The sequence below is a fragment of the Piliocolobus tephrosceles genome, chromosome 9 (assembly GCF_002776525.5).
Source record: "Piliocolobus tephrosceles isolate RC106 chromosome 9, ASM277652v3, whole genome shotgun sequence".
NCBI classification, from domain to species: domain Eukaryota; kingdom Metazoa; phylum Chordata; class Mammalia; order Primates; family Cercopithecidae; genus Piliocolobus; species Piliocolobus tephrosceles.
The window spans coordinates 84902678-84921928 of record NC_045442.1 but is presented as its reverse complement, the minus strand read 5'-3'; the positions used below and the strand labels follow the sequence as shown (position 1 = coordinate 84921928).

General features: G+C 49.3%; 1 protein-coding gene across 5 annotated transcripts in view; it reads left to right on the top strand.

Moving 5' to 3' along the window:
- ARHGAP22 (Rho GTPase activating protein 22) overlaps positions 1-19251 on the top strand; it is a 210581-nt gene that overhangs the window by 54023 nt on the left and 137307 nt on the right. For all 5 annotated transcript variants that reach the window (XR_002735272.2, XM_023230184.2, XM_023230185.2 and 2 more), the window contains one exon: positions 17616-17815. Coding sequence is in view for 4 of the 5 variants with exons in the window: in XM_023230184.2 (XP_023085952.2) it covers positions 17616-17815 (200 nt within the window). In the remaining variant the exon portion in view is untranslated. The remainder of the gene's footprint in view (positions 1-17615; positions 17816-19251) is intronic.

Sequence of the window (19251 nt, the reverse complement as noted above, 5' to 3'; positions counted from 1 at the left end):
CCACACACCCCAGTCTAGGCTGGATCCTCTGCTCCAGCTCTCCTTTTCTTTATGGTATTTACCATAGGTTGCAGTTGTATACTCCTGAGTGTGACTGTTTGGTGAATAATTGTCACTTGCATGCTCCATGAGCTCCATGAGAGCAGGAACCATTTCTGTTTGGGGGCATCATTATGCCCCCAATGCCAGGTACCAGGTGGACACTCAACCTATGTTTTTTGAATGGATGAATAGCTGGATAGAGGAGAAAGCATTTGCCTGGGTGGCTGGAGCACTGTCTCTACCCTAGCTGGCCCGGTACTTAGGAAATTTGACCTCACCTTTCACTGACTCATGTGTTACAAATATTTTCCTAATTTGTTGCTTGCCCTTTATTTTTATATTAGAGTGTTTTTTTCTAGATTTACATGTTTTTAACTTGTATACATTTTCCTTTTAGAATTTCTGTCTTTGTTTGCAATGTTTCAAAATAAAATTGATGTTGCTATTAAGGAGGCTCCTTCTTTTAAAGGAAATCATCAGATTGATGGGCAAAGTTACAGGAGCTTTCACCATCTCCCGTAGCAGGAGTGTCAATGTCTTAGGAGCCTTGATGAATGTTCAGAGCCTGGTCAATACTTTGGGGGTGGGGAGAGAAAGCTCTATTAGTGTGATGAAGTAACTTCAATGGCCTTATTCTTGTGATTGTCCCACAAGAAAGTAAACCAACATTTATGGTGTACCTATGCTCCAGGCACTTTTGTTGTACCTCATTTAATTCTCATGACTACACTCTAATGTGATATCATTGTTACCATTTTGATAGATGTAGAAGAATCATGGTTGCCCAGCCAATAAATGTGGGATGTAAATTTGTCTGTCCAATGCTAAGGCCTCTGCCTTCTCCCTAACCCAACACTATCTGAAGACCACTGCACCTGGCCCTGTACATCTCCATGACAGCTATAGGTTCTTTCAGTGATAAAATGCAGGGATATTTTTAAGAAGGTGCATCTAAACACATGGAGATTAGATTTAGACAACTGATAGAATGTTTAAGGTTGGATTATTGATACCTAGCAGAAAACTAAGCAAATACAAAAGCAAGGCAATTATGAACTCCAGGGAAAACAAAAGTGATTCATGAAAGAAAAATTATTATCATATATGACATACCTCAAGTGGGACTAGCAATTAAATGGTGCTAATAATGGAAATTCTGTTGTTAATCTAACCAAAATGATAATATAACTATATTGGGAGGGTGGAGTGGGTGCTTATGGATAGTGGGGAAAAGGGAGTAAAAGAAACAAAATCTTCATCTTTTATAGTAAGAAGTTAATAGATAACACTTAAAAGGAAAAAATCAAGAAGTAGCAATAAATAAATACTATCTGGAAACATAGAAGTGATACCAAAAGAACCAATGACAAAGGTTGAAAGTGGCTGCCTCTGTGGGGTGGGGAATGGAAGTAAAGGGATAAGACACTGCTGGGTTTTGCCCCAGGACTGTAGGACTACTTGAAAAGTGGTTAGGGAATGACAGCCCAGAGGTCAACTGACCTCATACCTGCTCAGACTGGGGGATCCTTCAGAGCCCTAGAAGATTCTGCCCTTCAGGGACACTCATAGGGTTAGCAGTCCTCCTCAGATTGCTTAGTTATGAATGTTGTGGCTTCCAGGATATGCCTTTGGCCATGCTATGATGCCCCTGCCCAGGCTTGTCAGGTACCATTAGGGCTCCCTATGAGAGCCCTCACCACCTTCATGGCCCTGAGAGTGAAGCAGCTAAGGAACAGTCACCTAATTAGGTGACACAGCATCTGACTTTGCCTAATTCAGAGAGAGGACGGAGGTCTAGCAGAGTGGTCAGTAAGGTATGCTGAGGAAGGGGCGTATTAGAACCGCTCATGGAGGGGTGCATCCAGGTTGTGGGCTGGAGCTTAGCCAGGGACAGGAGGCCTCAGAGGAGCCTGCTCTGGAGAAGAAGGGCCAAAGGGAACTCACCCAGCAGTCTCTACTTCCAGGCCAGGCCTTGGCACTGCTGTTTGTAGCTGACACCTTCTGTGACAGCAGAGGTGCCCAAGCCTGGACATCCTCTGCCACTAGCCAGGTGTTCCACCCCATGGAGAGGACCAAGCTGTCTCTTGTCAGTCCCTTCTAAAAATTTGCTCAGAAGTGAAGTGAAGTTACAGAGGCCCTCAGATCAGTAAAGGGTCCAAGACAAATCCAGAGGAACCTGATTAGAGGAAATAAAAGTTTCCAGTTTGGGGATCTTTGAACAAGAGTGGCCTCAAATCACATTGAAGCCTAATTTTTTTTTTTTAATACTCTTCTAGGATTTTCATTGTTTATTTCTAAAAATTTTAAGATTTTCTTATTGAGGCATAATTTACAGAGTAAAATGCACAAATCTTAAGTGTTCTCTCAGTGACCAGCCTGAAGATCAAGCTATAAAGCATTTTCCTTAAGCCTAGGAGGTTTTCTCCTGTGTCTTTCCAGTCATCCCGACCCTTCTCCCAACCAGAGCGACACCTTTCTGATTTCTAGCACCCTAGAGTGATCTTACCTATTCTTCAATTTTATATAAATGCAATCAAGGATATGACTTTCCACTATTAATACATTAAAGGCCACAAACTGTCCTTTCACTTTCCTCTTTAAGGAAGGGAGGAAAGTGAGAGGATCTCTATTGAGTGTTTAGAATGTGCCAGATGCAAGCTGGACCTTGCGTTACATGTAAATGTCCTATTTTAATCTTTACACCAACTCTGAGACAAGGGAGAAAATGGAAGCAGAATAATATAAGTAAAATGCTCAAAACTGCACCACTAATAAGAGCAGAAGCAGCTTAAACACAAGACTCTGAGGTCTGAGAAGCCTCCCTCCCAAATCTAGTGCTGCACAGAGGCAGATGGAGGCTGATGTGTCACTGAGCAGCTCATGCCCCCAGCGATGCCAGCAATAAAAAGCTGTCAAATCCTGTCCAACCCTCACAAGCACCTGTCTCCATGGCAGGCACACACAATGCTATCACTAGGTGCGGGGGCCAAAATGAAAGTGGAGACAGGCCACCCACTCTGTCCTGGCCTGTTCCAGGTTTGTTCCCCTGAAAGTCAGCCTGGCCCAGCAGCAGGCTAATGGGAAAGGGGAGGAGAATTGGGATTTTATGGGATACAGAGCAGTGGGCATCCTGTGGAGTTAGCCCTCGCCAGGGGTGCCAGGTGTTAGCCATGGTTGCAAAGGTGTGTGGTGGGCTCAGATGGGCTTGGCCCCTGCCACCTGGTGATGTTGAAGAATCCCAGATTTGGCTGCTATTTTACTTCAACTCCCATATTTCTGGGAAAGAAAGATCAGATATTCCAAATGCTGCAGCCTCAGATAGCTTCCCCTCCCTGATTTAACTCTTCATGCGCTTACCAAGTGCTTAATAATCGCAACAACCACACTAATGCCTGTTAAGCTCATGGGACACGCTGTCAAGCAAGCACAGCACAAGAAATGACTTTATTTGTGTCCTCCAATGTCCCCACCTGGCAGGCCCTGGGTTAACTCTGGGCATACCTGGAGAGAGGTGCCCTAGGGTCACTTTTGTTTGCAATATAGAAGACCAGGTCAACGTTTCTAGGTCCATAGTAGCTGGCTGTGACCTATCTCTCTCAAAGCATGCTTCCTGGTTTGTCCCTCACTTTAGAATGTCACATCCTGTGTGGCTTGGAGCCCTGTTGGAACTTCCTGTTTGAAGTCCTGTTGCACCTGTCATGTGCAGGCACATGCATTATCTCCCTTCATCCTCAAAAGGTTCCCATTGAGAAAAAGACCGCATTTTTTGGATAAGGAAATTGAGTCCCAGAAACGATAAAGAACTTGCCAGCCAGGAAGGGTACCCAACCAGGAAGGGGCACTGCTGGGATCCAGAACCCAAAGGCTTCTGAACATATAGTGCATGTCTTCACATTTACATGCCAGGCTCAGATCCAGGCAGCAAGAGAGAAGAGCCGTCCCAGGTTGTGAAAGCCTCTGTGCTAAGGCCCAGAGGTGGCAACCTGGGGCAAGCAGTGTGCCCCTATGGTGGCTGCAATGCAGGAAGGCAGTGGGAGGACAAGGTGATGTAAGGGAATGAGCCTGTCCCACGGCCAGGTAGGGTTTAGACAATGGAGTGGTGTGCCTGGCTGGAGCCTTAGGCAATGATGCAGGCTGCAGTGGGGGCAGCAGGTGCACAGGGAGTGGCCCTAAGGGCAGGGAGAGAGGGTAAATGCTAGTGAAAGCAATGGTGTTTCCCATCTGCCACCTGCAGAGAAGGAGAGGGAGACACAGGGGCCTTTGTTGAAGCAGATCTATGGAGAGCTGGGTTCCTCTGCTTCCAGACACACTTCCCCTAGTGCCAGCTGTGCGCTGGGCAGCAGCTGGCACCTCCCCACCCTGCAGAGTTTGTAAGTACCAGAGTGTTTCAACACCACAAGCTGAGAACAAACACTCCCAGCCACCACCCTCCAACCAGCCCTTAGGCCACCAGTCCATCTGCTGCTGCCTAAGGTTCATGCCAGGAGATGAAGGTGGCTGTTTGTACGCAGAAGAGGGACACTGTGAACTCAAGCCTCTTCCCCCACCAACCCTCATGTTCTCCTTCTTCCCAGATAACTCCGACCAACTGATGGGAAAACAGAATTTCTCTTCCCATGGAAGATGTTAGACATCCATAAGTGCCCCCACCTGACCAGTGCTCTTAGACACTCAGAACACACAATGCTGCTAAGTGCTGGACTGGAGGAGCTCCAAGCTGGCCTTGTAGCCCCAGATAGCTGGAGAACTAGCCATGACCTTACTGTTTGAAGACACGGATAAGTGATTTATTTGCAAGACAGGCCTGAACTGAGTTAGGCGTGGGCCAAGAGGCCACCTTGGACTCCACTGTCCAAGGCAGCAAGGCAGTCCGGACCCTGCCCTGATTCTGCTGAAATCCTCACCAGCCCCCGTGATTAGTTAACCAAGGGTAGAGAATGTATTGATCTAAGCTAATGGCTCATAGGCAGGCAGAAAATGAAATTTATAATCGACATGGAATTATATTGATTTTACCGATCCCAGGCTCTTGGTGAATGGCCTGCTTATCTGAACAGAGCAGAAACAGCAAGCACCTGGGGTCCTGGGCCATCAGCCCCTGAACAAAGTCCAGAAGAGAGGAGAGAGGCTTCCAAGGGGCACAGCCCGTGGGAGCAAGAAGCAGGGCCAACACTGTTCACTGAGCCCTTCACTGCTCTCAAAGAAAATTGCCCATTAATTCTATCCTCAGCACTGTCTAGGAAGCAGCAGGATCCGTATCTGGCCCCCATTTATACATAGAACCCTGAGGCTCTAAGAGGGTAAAGGGCCTCAGGACTCGGAATCCTGTGCATCTTCCATGACCTCCCACTGCCTCTCCATACCCACTGCTAAGCTACAGTTTCGCTTTTCCATTTTCCTGCTTGCTGCTTCTCTGATTATGGGCTGAGAATCAGTAATCTCATGCCCTTTAGTTTTTCATGTGTGGAAACAGGCCGTGGGTAGGAGAATCCTGTTGGCAGATTTCTCCCAACCCAAGCGGATCATCTACAGAGGCACAAAGTCTCTTGGATTTGATGAGTTTCCATCCTCTTCAGACTTGAGGATTCCTATCTCACATTCACAGACATGAGATACATGTTTATGAAGGAGAGGTGCACGTCCAGCCAGAGGTGTCAGCAAGGTCCCTGGGGAAGCATGAGGGATGGAAGTCAATCATTCAGCATTGAGAGCCTACCAGAAGGATCTTCATACCTTAGGAAGTAACTGCACTGACACTGATGCTTCAAGAGTGAGTCAGGATTCACCAGCAGAGTCATGAGTCCAGGGAAAGGGAAAGGCAGACATACGGGGGTGGAGGTGTGGCACAATGGTCCGTGCGGGACTTGTCAGCTTGGAAAGACCCAGGTGTGTGGTGTGAGAGGGAGGAAGCTGGGCACCGGCTCACAGAGGCCCTCCACATCACAGCCACATCAGACCCATGCCTCTGGTGGCTAAGGCTGTAGCGAAAACTGTCTACACCCTAAAAAGGGGGCACAGTCTCTTCCAAGGAGCCACAGCAAGAGAGACCCCGGAATGGGTTGAAGGCAGAAGCTGGAAGAGGTCCAACAGGCTGCTCTTTCTCAGAGGGTGGTTTTCATTAGTCTAGCAGGGGCTTAGGATATGGTCTCTCCTAAGGCAGGAACGTGGGTCCTGTGAGAGTCAGGGTGGAAAGCCTGGGAGTGGAGCCAGACTTCCTGGTCTGGACTCACCCTGTCACTCTGTGCATCTTCCTGTCCCCCTGCTGGGCACACTCCACCCCCAAGTGAGGCTCACCGCATTCATTTGTCCCTCCTCACCTCACCCAGGCCCCCTGTCCCCTCCAGCCAGCCCCACCCCAAGCCCAACTGCCTCGCTGCTGCTGCCTTCACACTCCCCTCTCCCTTTATATGTGACAGCAAGATCTGGTGTTGGGGCATCCATCCCCCGTTAGCTCTGCCAGGGCAGGTGTGTGTCTTATATCTCTATATGCAGTGGCTCTCGCAGGTGGGCATACAGGAGGTCTCATAATCTCAAGAATGGATAAATGAACACCAGATCCACTTGAATCTAGAGCTGCATCCTGCATGGAAGTAAAGAGCAAACACTTCGGGTGTCTCCTGGCTTCCCACCACCCTTGCTGAAGACCAGCCTCAGCTGAGCCAGGAGGCAGACCCAGGAAGCACTGATTAAAATAACTTTCAAGAATGCAATCTTTTATATTGATTTTTCAATCACTGAGGTATTCACTATGAAAAAAAATCCAAACTCTCTAATCTACCTAATCTCTATTTAAAAATTAATATTTTCACTCCTGGGGGCAGGAATGGATAGGCTGTGCACTTTATTGGCTTTAGTTCTTCACGCCGAGGTGAGGCTCATTAGGAGGGCCTGGCTCATTCTCTAGACCTCTTAGATGGAGACCTAGGAACAAACAGGTGGCCAATTAGAGCTAGGAAGAATGCAAGTCACAAATTAAGCTGGGTGTAGTGGCTCATGCCTGTAATTCCAGCACTTTGGGAAGCCAAGGCAGGAGGATTGCTGAAGGCCAGGAGTTCGAGAGCAACCTGGGCAACATAGCAAGACCCCATCTCTACCAAAAAAAAAAAAAAAATAGCCAGGCATGGTCATACACACCTGTAATCTCACCTACTCAGAAGGCTGAGGTAGGAGAATCATCTGAACCTAGGAGTTTGAGCCTGCAGTGAGCTATGATCGTGCCATTGCACTTCAGCCTGGGTGACACAGCAAGACCCTATCTCAAAAAAATAAATAAATAAAATTATACATATATATATATATATATATATATATATATATATATATATATATACATACACACACATATAAACAAGTTTTTAAAAGTAGGGGCACTCAAGAACCATTAGGTAATAAATCATCTGATGCTCATGCAGAATTCCCAGGACAGTGTGGGACCCTGAAGGAGGTCCCCTTTGGCCTTGGCGGCAAATCGCATTAACTTTCTGAAACCATCTCTTCCCAGCCCCTCCAGAGTGCCTCTTCCAATACCTCATCTCTCTCTCCTCAATCAGTCTTTTGGCCTCAATACTTACCCTTTAAATCAATTCAGCTCTGAGATCCATCTTGCTCTTTTCCCAGCCCGGCTTTAAAATCTCATTGACTTTTATAAATCAATTGTGTTTTAGCTCTCCTGTCCTGCAGCCACTTCTCCATGCTCTAGGGGCTGCACTCACAGAGCTGCAGATAGGAAACATCCCTGGCCTGCTGCAGGGCGCCTCACCCCAGGGAGCATCTCCAGAGCTGAGAGCCCAGCAGCTGCCCAAAGGCACACAAAGGTTGCCACAGTTTATTCAAAAGGCCCTGAAAACAATCAAATATGTTCAGTGGGGATCTCCAAACCAAAGCAGACCCTGAGATAGTGATTCACATGCAGTAATCTATTAACGAGACCCTCAGGGGACACAGCTGGGGGGTGGGGGAGGGGATCCGAAAGCAGGACATGAGTGAGGTCCTGTTACCCTTTCAGGTGTAACAGGAAAGGGAGGTCTCAGCCCAAGCCCCCAACTGAAGTGTGAAGTACACTCCTGTACCTAGCTAGAAATAAGGTTGATTAGGGATTTTCAAGCTCCTAGGTTGGGGATGGGGGGGTTGGATGATATAAACTCCTAGGCATTCCCAGCCCTCCCAGTACATGGACAAAACAGGCTCCAGTAGCCCAAGGCCAGTCTTCCAAAACCTGCCAGCAATCCTGAGAAACCACCACCCACCCCTGGGAAGACTGTTGGAAGGACAGCACAGTTGGGGGTGGGGAGGGGAATAGACACAGGAAAAGGGATCCAAGAGAATTTGGGTAGAGCTCCGTCATGATCCATATGATCTCAGAGAGCAATGTCTGAGCTTTGGCAGCTGCCAGGTGCTCTGTCAGTGCAGGGCTGGGCCCATGAGTGATCCACACACCCTCACTGAGCCCCTGGTTGGCAAGAGAGAGACAGGATGGAGGAGGCAGGCTGGAGTTCCAGGCTCTCCCGAGCAGCTCACCTCCAGAGAGGGAACAGCGTGCTCACTCACAGTTCCCTGATGGTGGTCCCATGGAAGCACCACAGATGGGCTTGGTCCAGGCTTCCACCAGCATCCTGGCCTGTTTGTTGTGAGCTGATCAGTGTTAGTCTCTCCCACTAGCTTGGGAGCTCCATGCAGGCAGAGGCTCTGTCCTTCTTGCTTGTTGTGGTCCAGTTGTGGTCTAGTGTGATGCTTGTCTCAGATAAATACTCATAAGCATGTATCAAATAATGATCCTTTAATTGCTATTTTAGATGTCCCGTAAGGGCATCCAGCTCCACTCCAAAAGAGCTCTTTCATTTAAAACTTTTAATTGTAATTTATATAATCAAAAAATTCATTCCCTTCATAAAATGTACAATATAACAGCTCCGGGCTTCCCTTTAGGAACATTATCACCGTTCTAGGCGGGATGTGTTCCTTCCAGACCTAACTGTGTATGATCACCAGCACCCGCTGAGAATACATTGCAGTGTCTTTTGTTTAGGATTTTTGTTTTTCTTTCCTTTTTATATAAAGTGGTTCCTCCATATCCACAGTATCATGTTTGTAGTTTCAGTTACCCATGGACACCCACAGTCCAGAAATAAACAATTCAAAAGTTTTAAACTGTATGCTGTTCTGAGTAGCATGGTGGACTCTCCCGCTGTCCCACTCTGTCTTGCCCAGCACGTGGATCCTCCCTTTGTCCAGCATCTCCACACTGTCTAAGCTACCTGCCTGTTGTCGCTTAGTAGCCATCTCAGCTATCTGATGCACTGTTGCTGTATCACAGTGCTTGTCTTCCAGTAACCCTTACTTAATAACGGTTCCAGAGCACAAGAGTGTGGTGCCAATTTATTAATTAAATTTTGTCATAGATATGTATGTACAGGAAAAACTGTATACAGGGTTCAGTACTACCTATAGTTCCAGGCATCCCCGGGGGGTCTGGAACATCCACTGGGGGTCTAAGAACATATCCCCCCTTGGATAAGGGGAGACTACTGTAGTTTTATATTTTGCATATTGTTCTGCAACTTACTTTCTTCCATTTCTGTAATATAATCGAAGTAAATGTTGAGGTAAAGCAGGAAGGAGAAATGGAGCGGGGGGGGGGGGGGGATGGTTTCTAAAGAGTGGTAAGAGAGGCGTCGTTGAAAAAGTGATGTTTCAGTAAAGAGTGAAGGGGCTGAGAGAGGAACCCTAGGGCATCCAGGAGGGCCCAGTGAGCAGAGGGCATATGGCAGGTGTAGAGCCAGATGCTGGGCACACGTCTGCAGGAACAGCAGGGGACAGTGCGGCCAGGACAGGAGAGGACAGAGGAGGCCGAGAGGCCATGTGGCCGATCCCCAGGACCCTCATAGGCCATAGTGTCGGATCTGACTGTTGCTCTGAGCGAGCTCAGAAGCCTGCAGGGTTTTCATAGGGAGCAACATGATCTAAGTCCCACACTTAAGAACTTGCTGCCTGCCCTGTTTTGAAGAGGTTGCAGCAGTAACTCAGGTGAGAAACAAAGCAGCTGGGAGCAAGGAAGGTCTGAGGATGGGGTATTCACTGGTTGAGATTATTTCTCTTATGCTCTGAGAAATAAGTGAAACTATTCAGGTCACCCATCTGGCCCTAGCTCTGGCCGTCACAAGCTCTTGTGCAAGTCCATCCCTTCCATTGCCCACCCACCCCAGCCCCACCCTGCCCATGCGCTGAGTTTCTTCTTTCTCTCATCTCACCCCAAGAGGAAGCCATACCCCATGTCCACCTCCAGCATTACCAGGACGGCCAGGCCAGAGTCATGCAGCAAGCGCAAAGTCTACCATCCTCAGTGACTGGGAAGGCGTGCAGCCCACTTCCTCCCTCACAGGCCAGATGGCAGGGCTCAGCGCAACCTGCAGTCTGGACCAGGCCACCCAAGGGTTTATGGGCATCCTGGCACAGATGCAGCTCAGGGCAGCAGCAATATAGAGGCATGGGATGGGGACATTGTCAGAATGAGCACAAGGAGGGTTATGGTGAACAGGTAGGCTCTCTAATCCCAGCAGGTAGGGCCACAGCTGGTGGGGCACTTCGGAGCAGAGGAAGGCCTCATTCCTGCTACAGAGCACCTCCTTGCCCCTTGCCACAGCCGAGGAGAGTGTCTTGCCATCTCATGCTAACCTCCAACCACCTGAGCTCAGGCTCCATGTCCTGTCACCTCCCAGGAAGCTCCCTCTTGACTCATCACCCCATCCGACCCTCACCCACAGCCTCCACCTCTGCCAGTCCAAATGCACTTAAACCGGCTCAGGTCCCTCCCATTCTAGCAAGGGGCACCCTGCCCCTCCATGCCACCCTCCCCTCCAGCATACTCCCCGCTTCTCCCCTGCTTGCAGGGAACATTCCTGAAAGAGTTCTCCGGGCTCCTTTGCTGTACTCCCCCTCCTGTCATCCCTACCCTCTCTCTGTAAAGTGGCCCTTGTGTACCTTCACCTCTCCACCCAAGACACTGCGACCTTAACTCTCTTCCCTTGGCATGGTTTACCCGCTTTTGAAAATTTTGTTTAAAATTGACACATAATAATTGTACATGCCTGTGGGGTGCAGTGTGGAGGGAGCTACACAGAGGAAAATCCTGTGCTGCGAAACGGTGGCGATTGCCAGGCTGGGACTGGATTTTCCTCTGTGCGTAGTAAATACCGTTAACTACTTCTGTGAAGAGTAAGATTTTTTAGAACTCCGTGTAGGAAGATCTGTGTGTAGCTCCCTTAGTAGCTGCATATCTATTTTGGAGAATCTTGTGGAAGGCAGGAGCTAAGAGTCAGGAAGTAGCCCAGGCAAGGGATGGTTATATACAAATCGGTTCAGTAAAGGGGAGATGAAAAGAAGGCAGAATGCACAGAGAAAATCTTCAGATTTGGAAACTAAGGGACTCTAGGGCTTGACGGGGAGGGATTGTCTGAACATGTCCAAGCTGTCAAGTCTGGTTGGTCGTGGAGCCCTGGATGAGAATGGGGAGGAGGAGTGGGCCGGGGAGAGACATGTTGAATTTGGACATAGGCCCAGATAACCATGAGACATTTCTCTGGAGTGTCCTGCAGATGGTTTGACACATGAATCTGAAGCTCCTGAGTAAGATCCGGGCAGAAATAACGCCCTGGGACTCATAACGAAATAGAGACAGCTGGGACAACCCTGGGCAACAGCAGGATTTGGGAGGATGGAGGAAGTTGAGGCCAGAAGCAGGCTGGGGAGGCGGAAAGAAACTTGGACAAAAACGCTGGTATTTGGGCTCTGCAGAGAGGGAGGAAGGACTTAGAGCTTCCAGAAGCAGAGAGTGATTAACAGTGTCTGAACCACCACAGGGTACTGGAGGATGAGACCCTGAGATCCAATTCGGGTTGGATTTGGTCAGAGCAATATCAGGAGAGGCCAAAATCTCCAAATGCAAGGAGTTGGTGGGGACTGCTGGGTGAGGAAGGAGAGGCAGGTGTGTGGGCCACCCTCTCAAGATGCGCCTGTCAGCAAGAGGAGGTGACAGCGGCCCCTCGGCACTTGCACTCATGTGAGCCAAGAGATTGCAAGTGCCAGGCTAGTTTCTTCCTCCTACGTCTGAGCCCCACCTCTCCTGAGGTCATCTCACACTCTGGTATCCTTCGAGGCCCGGCCTGGGGGCTCCCTCTGCGGGGGTGGAGGGACCTCAGCAGAGGTCTACAGCAGAAGGGTGAGCACCTCAGGGTCAGCATCCACAGCCTTTTCCTGCCCCACAGGCCTGTGCTCTTTCATCCCTATGTGGTGGTTGTGATTTACTTCCCCTGCCAGACTGGGGGACCCCACGGGGAACATCATCAAGTCAACTGGGCTCTGTACCTGGAGGAGCTCCATAGGTTTGGAATAAATGGATGAGTGAATGGATGGTCCTGCGTGTGCATGGAAGAGCCACCTTTGGGGAGGTTGGAGAGCGAAGGGCACCCTCCTCCTTCCTGGTTCCTGAGCTTGCCTGGGGCCTGCTCCTGGGGCCCCTCCAGAAACTTGGATCCGTTCTGGAGACTTAGAATGCCAGAGCTGTTTGACTTGAGGCCTGGTTTCAATATTAACAGGACCAAATGAATTGATTAAAGGAAGTGCTGATGACAGGAACAGTGGTTATTAATAAATCATAGCAATGATTATTTTCCTTTCAAGAAGCTCCATCAGCCTAATATGATTGATCAGCTGGGGACAATCCTAGGCTGGTTTGGCAACTTCAGTAGTATCTGCAGGAAGTGCCTCCCTGTCAGAGGGGCTGGAGCCAGCCTTTCCTCTCCTCCAGGGTGGGGCAGGTGGGACCCTCGAGGATGCCTGCATCTGCTGAAATAGAGACCACCCAGAGCTTACTGCCTACTGACTCCCTTGCCCCAGTGAACATGGCCCCCTGTACCTGCTCCCTCCTTACCTGAAGCTCTCAGGAGGTCTGATGCCTGGGCCTTGGGCATCAGGGCACAGAATGTGGCCACCTTCTTTGTCTTGCCACATTGACTACAGGCCAGTCCTGCAGTCAGCCACATATTGATAGCACAAGATCTTGCTCTTGGCCAGGCTCAGCATCCATGGTCTTATGCACAGGGAGCTCACCCTTCTTGGGGCAGGCATGCCTGGACAGCGAGAAACTCACAGACATTGTCCACCGCCGGGACAGAGGGTGCAGCAGCGCTCAGAGGAGTCAGACTCTGCTGATAAGTCACTGAGTTTTTTTTGAGCTCCTAACGTGCACCAGCCCTGCACAGGATGCTATGGGGGGGATGCGGAAGGAAGAGCAGGTGCATTTAATGAGCCAGCTTCAGGCCCTGTCATAATAGAAGACAAGAGACAGAATCAGGGATGTAGCTCTAGAACATTCCATGACTTCAGTCCCTCCTGAAGACCCCAAAGAGTGCTCTGCAAACATATGTGGAAGGACAAAAGGTTCTCCATAGCCCTTGAAGATTCTGTGATAAGAGATAAAGGAAAATTCAAGAATAGACAGTGGAGGCCTGAGCCAACCCACCTGCTCCAGAGACTCCTCACCGCCAGGGGAAACAACATCTGTCGAGTCTCATGGTAGGAATCTCACGTAATTAAACAACAAAAGCCCAGGCACTGGTGACCTAATTTGGCCAGCAATTCTCAACTCACTAAAGGAAGTTTAGAGAGGAGCACGTTGAGACCCAGATAAGAAAACTCAGTAACCAGAGGGGCAAACCTGTCCCTGTCCTCCTCAGTCCCCTGCCAGGCTCCACTCGAGCCCAGCAGTCCTGATAATCCTTGTCAGCTCCACCTCCCAGGGCCTGATGCAGCCCCCACCCTGGAAAGGGACTGGTGAGTGCTGCTGAATCCAGCCCTGCTCAGCCCTTCACTGGCTTGAGATGGAGAAGGGGAGGGGGCAGCCCTGGAGCAGAAAGGCCCCTTCTGATGCTGTTCTGGCACTTCTGGCACAACCCCACCTGTCTCATCAGAGGCTCAGCTCACCCTCATCTGGGCAGGGTGGTTTCTTCCAAGTCTTTGTCCTCCACACAGGGCTGCTGAGGTTGCAGAGCAGCCAGGGCTGTGCAGCACAGATGCGGGATAGGGTGCTACAGGTGTCTGGAAATACAGGTGTCTGGAAATTCTAGGCTGTAGGAAGACTTGCAGGAAAGGACTGGGGCTCCTGTGGAGAGAAAAAGGGGACCTGGTAGCTCTGGGCTTCCAGGACTCCGGGTTTTTATGCCACTGAGTTTGACTTGGTGCTCCTCCTGCTGTGGGCAATCAGCTAAATAGGCAAAGGGAATGAGCAGATGTCTCATACAATTAGTAAAAGCCCATGCAAAGATGTTCCAGCTGATTAATCAGAACAGCTAAGATAATAACTATGTGTCATTTTATACCTACTAAATTATGGAGTAGGAATGCTCAAATTATACTATTTCATGTTGGTGGTGATGGGGAATGTGGCACACTGGCATAATTGTGTGGTGGATTATAGCCACACACCATCTCTAGAAGGCAGTGTGTAGTGGCATTTAAAGGGCCAGGGGCCAGAGAGTGGTCCATTCTCTGCTCTGTGACCTCGCTGCTGGGAGCCCAGCTTTAGGACACAAATTCTGCATGGAGACATCCACTGCACCATCTCCATTATCCTAATCCTCATCACCATAGTAACCCGTTACTAGGCACCTGTACGTCTAAGCACTCTGCAGTTATGGTGTCTCCCCTTTGCCAGCTTGCCCTGCTGGGTGAGGTGTTGTCATCTCATATGGGCCCAGTTTTCTGACTGGAAAACTGACGCACAGAGAGTTCACAGAGCTGGCGGTGATGCAAACCAAGCCTTAGTCCAAAGCCTGTATTTCTTCAGTTGGGTCCCAACATCTTTTTAATTAAATACCTCACATTGAGGAGAATGCCAATACCCATCAATGTGAAAATCTAAAGGCAATGTATGTTGTGTCCATTTGCAGGGATAGTAACCAGCCATAGAAATAAAGGAGGGAGGCACACTCTAAATCTACATGAACAAGCGTGGGGACCAACCCCACAGAGGGGAAGGAACAAAAGTGCCGATCATTCTGAAACACAGATAAGGTGAAGCTCAAGCCCAGGTTCAGGGCACTGTTGGGCTTCAGAGGGGACTGTTTTCCATGAAAGGCCTGGGCCATGTGATCCACATTCAGCTCCCTGAGTTGCCTTCCCTTTAGTCTCTGGAAAAAAGCCACTGTCCTGAGGAATCACCAATCCAGCTTCAGTGGGCAGGAGCAAGCATGCAAACAACCCACTTCCTCTCTGGGCCAAAATACAGCCAAGGCAAGGCTAGAGCATTCAACACTAACCTCTCCAGCAGCAGAGGGATGGCAACAGGGAATCAAGGCAGAGTGGGTGAGGACGTAGACAGTCTGACACTAGGGTGGCTAGTGGTACCCATAGATCTATCACAGCTACTTGGGTGCCAGAGAGAAGAGATGAGGCCTCCTGTGAATGCCACTGTTGTCCATGAGCCAACCCCTTCCAGAGCAGGGGCCCGTGTAAAAGTGATAGATTCAGTATTATACCCCAGGCCATATGACACTTGAGGTGAAGTTGTGAACACCAGTGTTGGGGTGATTGGACTCAACACCAGGCCGTGGGGGCTACGAAGTCCGGCAGAGTCAAAGGAATGAGAAAAGACAAGTTGAGAGAGAAAGTGGGACCAGGGGGCCAACACTAGTATGGAGGCTGTGAAGGCCTGGAACTCTGGGAGCCCACACTATTTATTGCTGATCAAACCAAGAAACAGGTGGTAAGGAGGTGGGGGTTGAAAGGAAGCAGTATATCAAGTGAATGAGCTACAACTGTGATGGTTTAGCATTTTCTTTGAAACATATGGCTACTTGAGATAATGGGAGTGCTAGAAGCAAGGAGCCAGCAAGTCTAGACACATTGCAAAGGCCATAAGGGGTTTTAGACCCTGGACCCTGGATGTGTTCCAAGCCCTACCTCAGCTTCTCTCCCAACACTCAGCTTTTTTCCCAACACACCAGGCTATAATGTGTCCTCAGACACTGCCTGAGTGCTATGTAATATTTAACGTAATGTTAAGATACAAAAAATACCTAACAATAAGGACGACCCTAAGTATCCAGTGATATTTGACCACCATGACTTACGTCTATTCCCTGCCCCCCACAGTGATGAGGACATGCATGTAGAACTGGGTAAGACATCATCTCCTGCAGTCCCCACCCTTCAGTTCAGAGTGGCAGAAAAGCAATCACACAGATAATCACCAGCCATGGGCCACCTGTCCTGGTAGGGGACGGGGTGACTATTTGGAGGAGATTCAGAAGGAAGGTTCCATGGAGGATGTGTCCTTTGAGTTGGCTCTTGAAGGATGTGTAGGAGCTCACCATGCGACTAATGCCAGGGTATGGATGGGAGAAGGATGGAAGAAAAGTCCAGGCTAGTGGGAACATGTGAGCAGAAGTAGGCCAGGCTTAGAGAACTGCAGTCACTAGTGTAGTGGGAAGAGCATACACACACACATACACAGAATCACAGATACAGTGCAAGAATTGTAGGTCACAGGCACTGTGCTTTCCAATCACAAGTTAGGATCCATGGTCTAAGAATTACAGGTGTGATTACATTTGAAGTCAGAATTATTTCTCCAGAGTTCAAGATGGCCCCTCCTACTGATCACCATGGCAATGGCCTTGATACTGGCCAGAGAGAGGAGAGGAGCTTCCCTGGCGACAGGGGAGAGTGAAGAAGGGGAACAGAAGGGGAAGGGGTAGGGGCAGAGGGGACAAGAATTCAGTCACCCCTGTGAAGGGCAGCACCAACCTTGGCAGGGTGTGGCTCAGCACCATCAACCAGAAGGACCTGCAGGGCTCACGGGCGCTCAGAAGCTCTGGGGTAGGAGTGCTGGCCCCTCTGCCCTCCCAGTCAGCCACCAACAAGCCACAGCAAACAGCTGAAGCAGAGGCCCCACTTTGGGATGGTCCCAGAGAACAAATACAAAGGCTTTGGGGGCTCTGATGCCTCCACAGGAGAGGGACTAAGCAGAAGCCAGATCCGGGTGGGGCCAGCTCCCTCTGGACCTGAGCAACAAGAATCCTGCTAGACTGTGAGCTCCAGGAGGATACAGATGTTTATCTGCTCTTTATTTCACTACTTTGTCCCCTGGAAAACTGGAACAGTTCTGTGCACATAGTAAGAAATCAATAAACAATGGCTGAATGAATAAATTAATCATTGAACAAATGAACGGTTGGATGGATGAATCCATGGATTCATGGATGGATGCATGGATGGATACATGGATGCATGGATGAACAAACCTGGAGGAATGAAGAACCCAGGATCTCAGGGACAGAGCAGAAACTAACCAGGTGGGCAGGCTGTACCCCTTCCCCAGGGGGATCACTGTGGGCTGCTTCACAGATGCTCCAACCCATGCCCCTTCAATGCCAAGGGGAAGTAGGCCCAGCTGCTCACATCCTGCTGGCCTGGGCTCCCATGCCTCAGTCACAAGGCAGCTAGGACACTGGGATGGGGGCAGGACTGATAGCAGGCATGCTGCCTTCATGCTCACTGTGTGTGTCCTTGGCTTTCAGCCCGCTCCAAGAGCCTGGTGATGGGGGAGCAGAGCCGGAGCCCCGGGCGGACGCCATGCCCTCACAGGCTGGGCCCCGTGCTGAAGGCGGGCTGGCTGAAGAAGCAGAGGAGCATCATGAAGAACTGGCAGCAGCGCTGGTTTGTGCTGCGTGGGGATCAGCTTTTCTACTATAAGGACAAAGATGAGATCAAGCCCCAGGTGAGAAGTGCATGTGCGGTCTGCCATGGGCATCACAGCAGGGCTCCACAAGAGGGAAGACCATGCCCAGGAGAAGGGAGGAAGGCACAGAGTCACTGACTCCATCACAATGATGTTTTGCCAGGATTTCCAAAGTAATTTTCATTCTTATCCCCCATGTTCCTGGTATCACAGGCTGTTTTACTGGAACATGTCCACAACTTCTGCAATGAAAATGTTTCCTTAAAATGTTGATAGAGAACGTCCCTGCCCAACTTAAGAAAACAACTCTTCCATGTCTTTTTGGCCCCTTCATGCTTCCAAGAAAGATGTACATGCACACATTTCATTACTTCTATCTTGCAGGAAAATGGATCACCAGACACATCTAGCCTCAAACTGAAACCTGGCTCACTCTGAAACCTTTGTGCCTATCCCACATAGGGTTTCTGTGTCCAGAACTGTGAGACCCACATTTTAAACAGGTGCTTTAAATGTCTGCCTTTCTATCCAAATTGCACTAAGTTTACTCCCTCAGAGCAGCTAGTAGCCCCACCCACCACAGTGTAGCCTCCTCACACGGAGGCCCATGCAAATGTCGTAATGAGATACTCTGTGTGCTGCCATCCAAGACACCTGAGCCAGAAGCACTTGGGCAATCCAGTCCTTGTGATGGGTTTCAGAGAGAGAAAGGGTATCTCTTGGGGAGAAAATGGGAATGGACCTTAAAGGACTTGTCCCAAAAGCTGCTCCTAGTCACGGGTCCAAGTCAGAGTGGGCAGAGTTACAGGTCACAGAATCTTGCTGGGAAGGGGCCTGGTTCACATCCCAGCCATCCCCACAGTGTGGGAGCAGAGAGGGGCTCTGGGATGGGCAAGGAGTGAAGGGGGAGCTGGGCATGAGAAAATGTCCCTTTCTCTCCTCTTTCAGTTCTTCTGAGCATGTCAAGGATGAAGTGTCAACCCTGTGAGCCTACCTTTGACACTTCTCAAACACTTGGATCCTCCTTTTAAACAAAATATGGGGGCGCGGAGGTGAAAGGGGAACAGGCCTCATCTTACTTAGAGCCTTCAGTGCAACAGGAACTGGCTGCTCATGAATAACTTTCTGCCTTCATTCTGTTCATTCCAATAGCTACCTCTATGGACAGTAATTCTGGTTCCCACTTGTGGTAGAGAAATCAGTTTTCCTTTCTAAAATACTGTGTATTGACATTAAAACCAAAAAGTGTTTCACAGCAACGTGAATGTGCTTAATGGCACTTACCTATATACTTAAAAGTGGTTCAAATAGTAGACTTTGTGTTACACATACATTACCACAATAAAAATAAATTAATTAGAAGACTACTTCAGGAAAACTTTTACACAAATAATAGCACAGATGAAATGTGCGTATGACAAAAATCATGAAGGTGGATTCAGAAAACCCCTACGTTGTCCAACCTCCTTGACTGT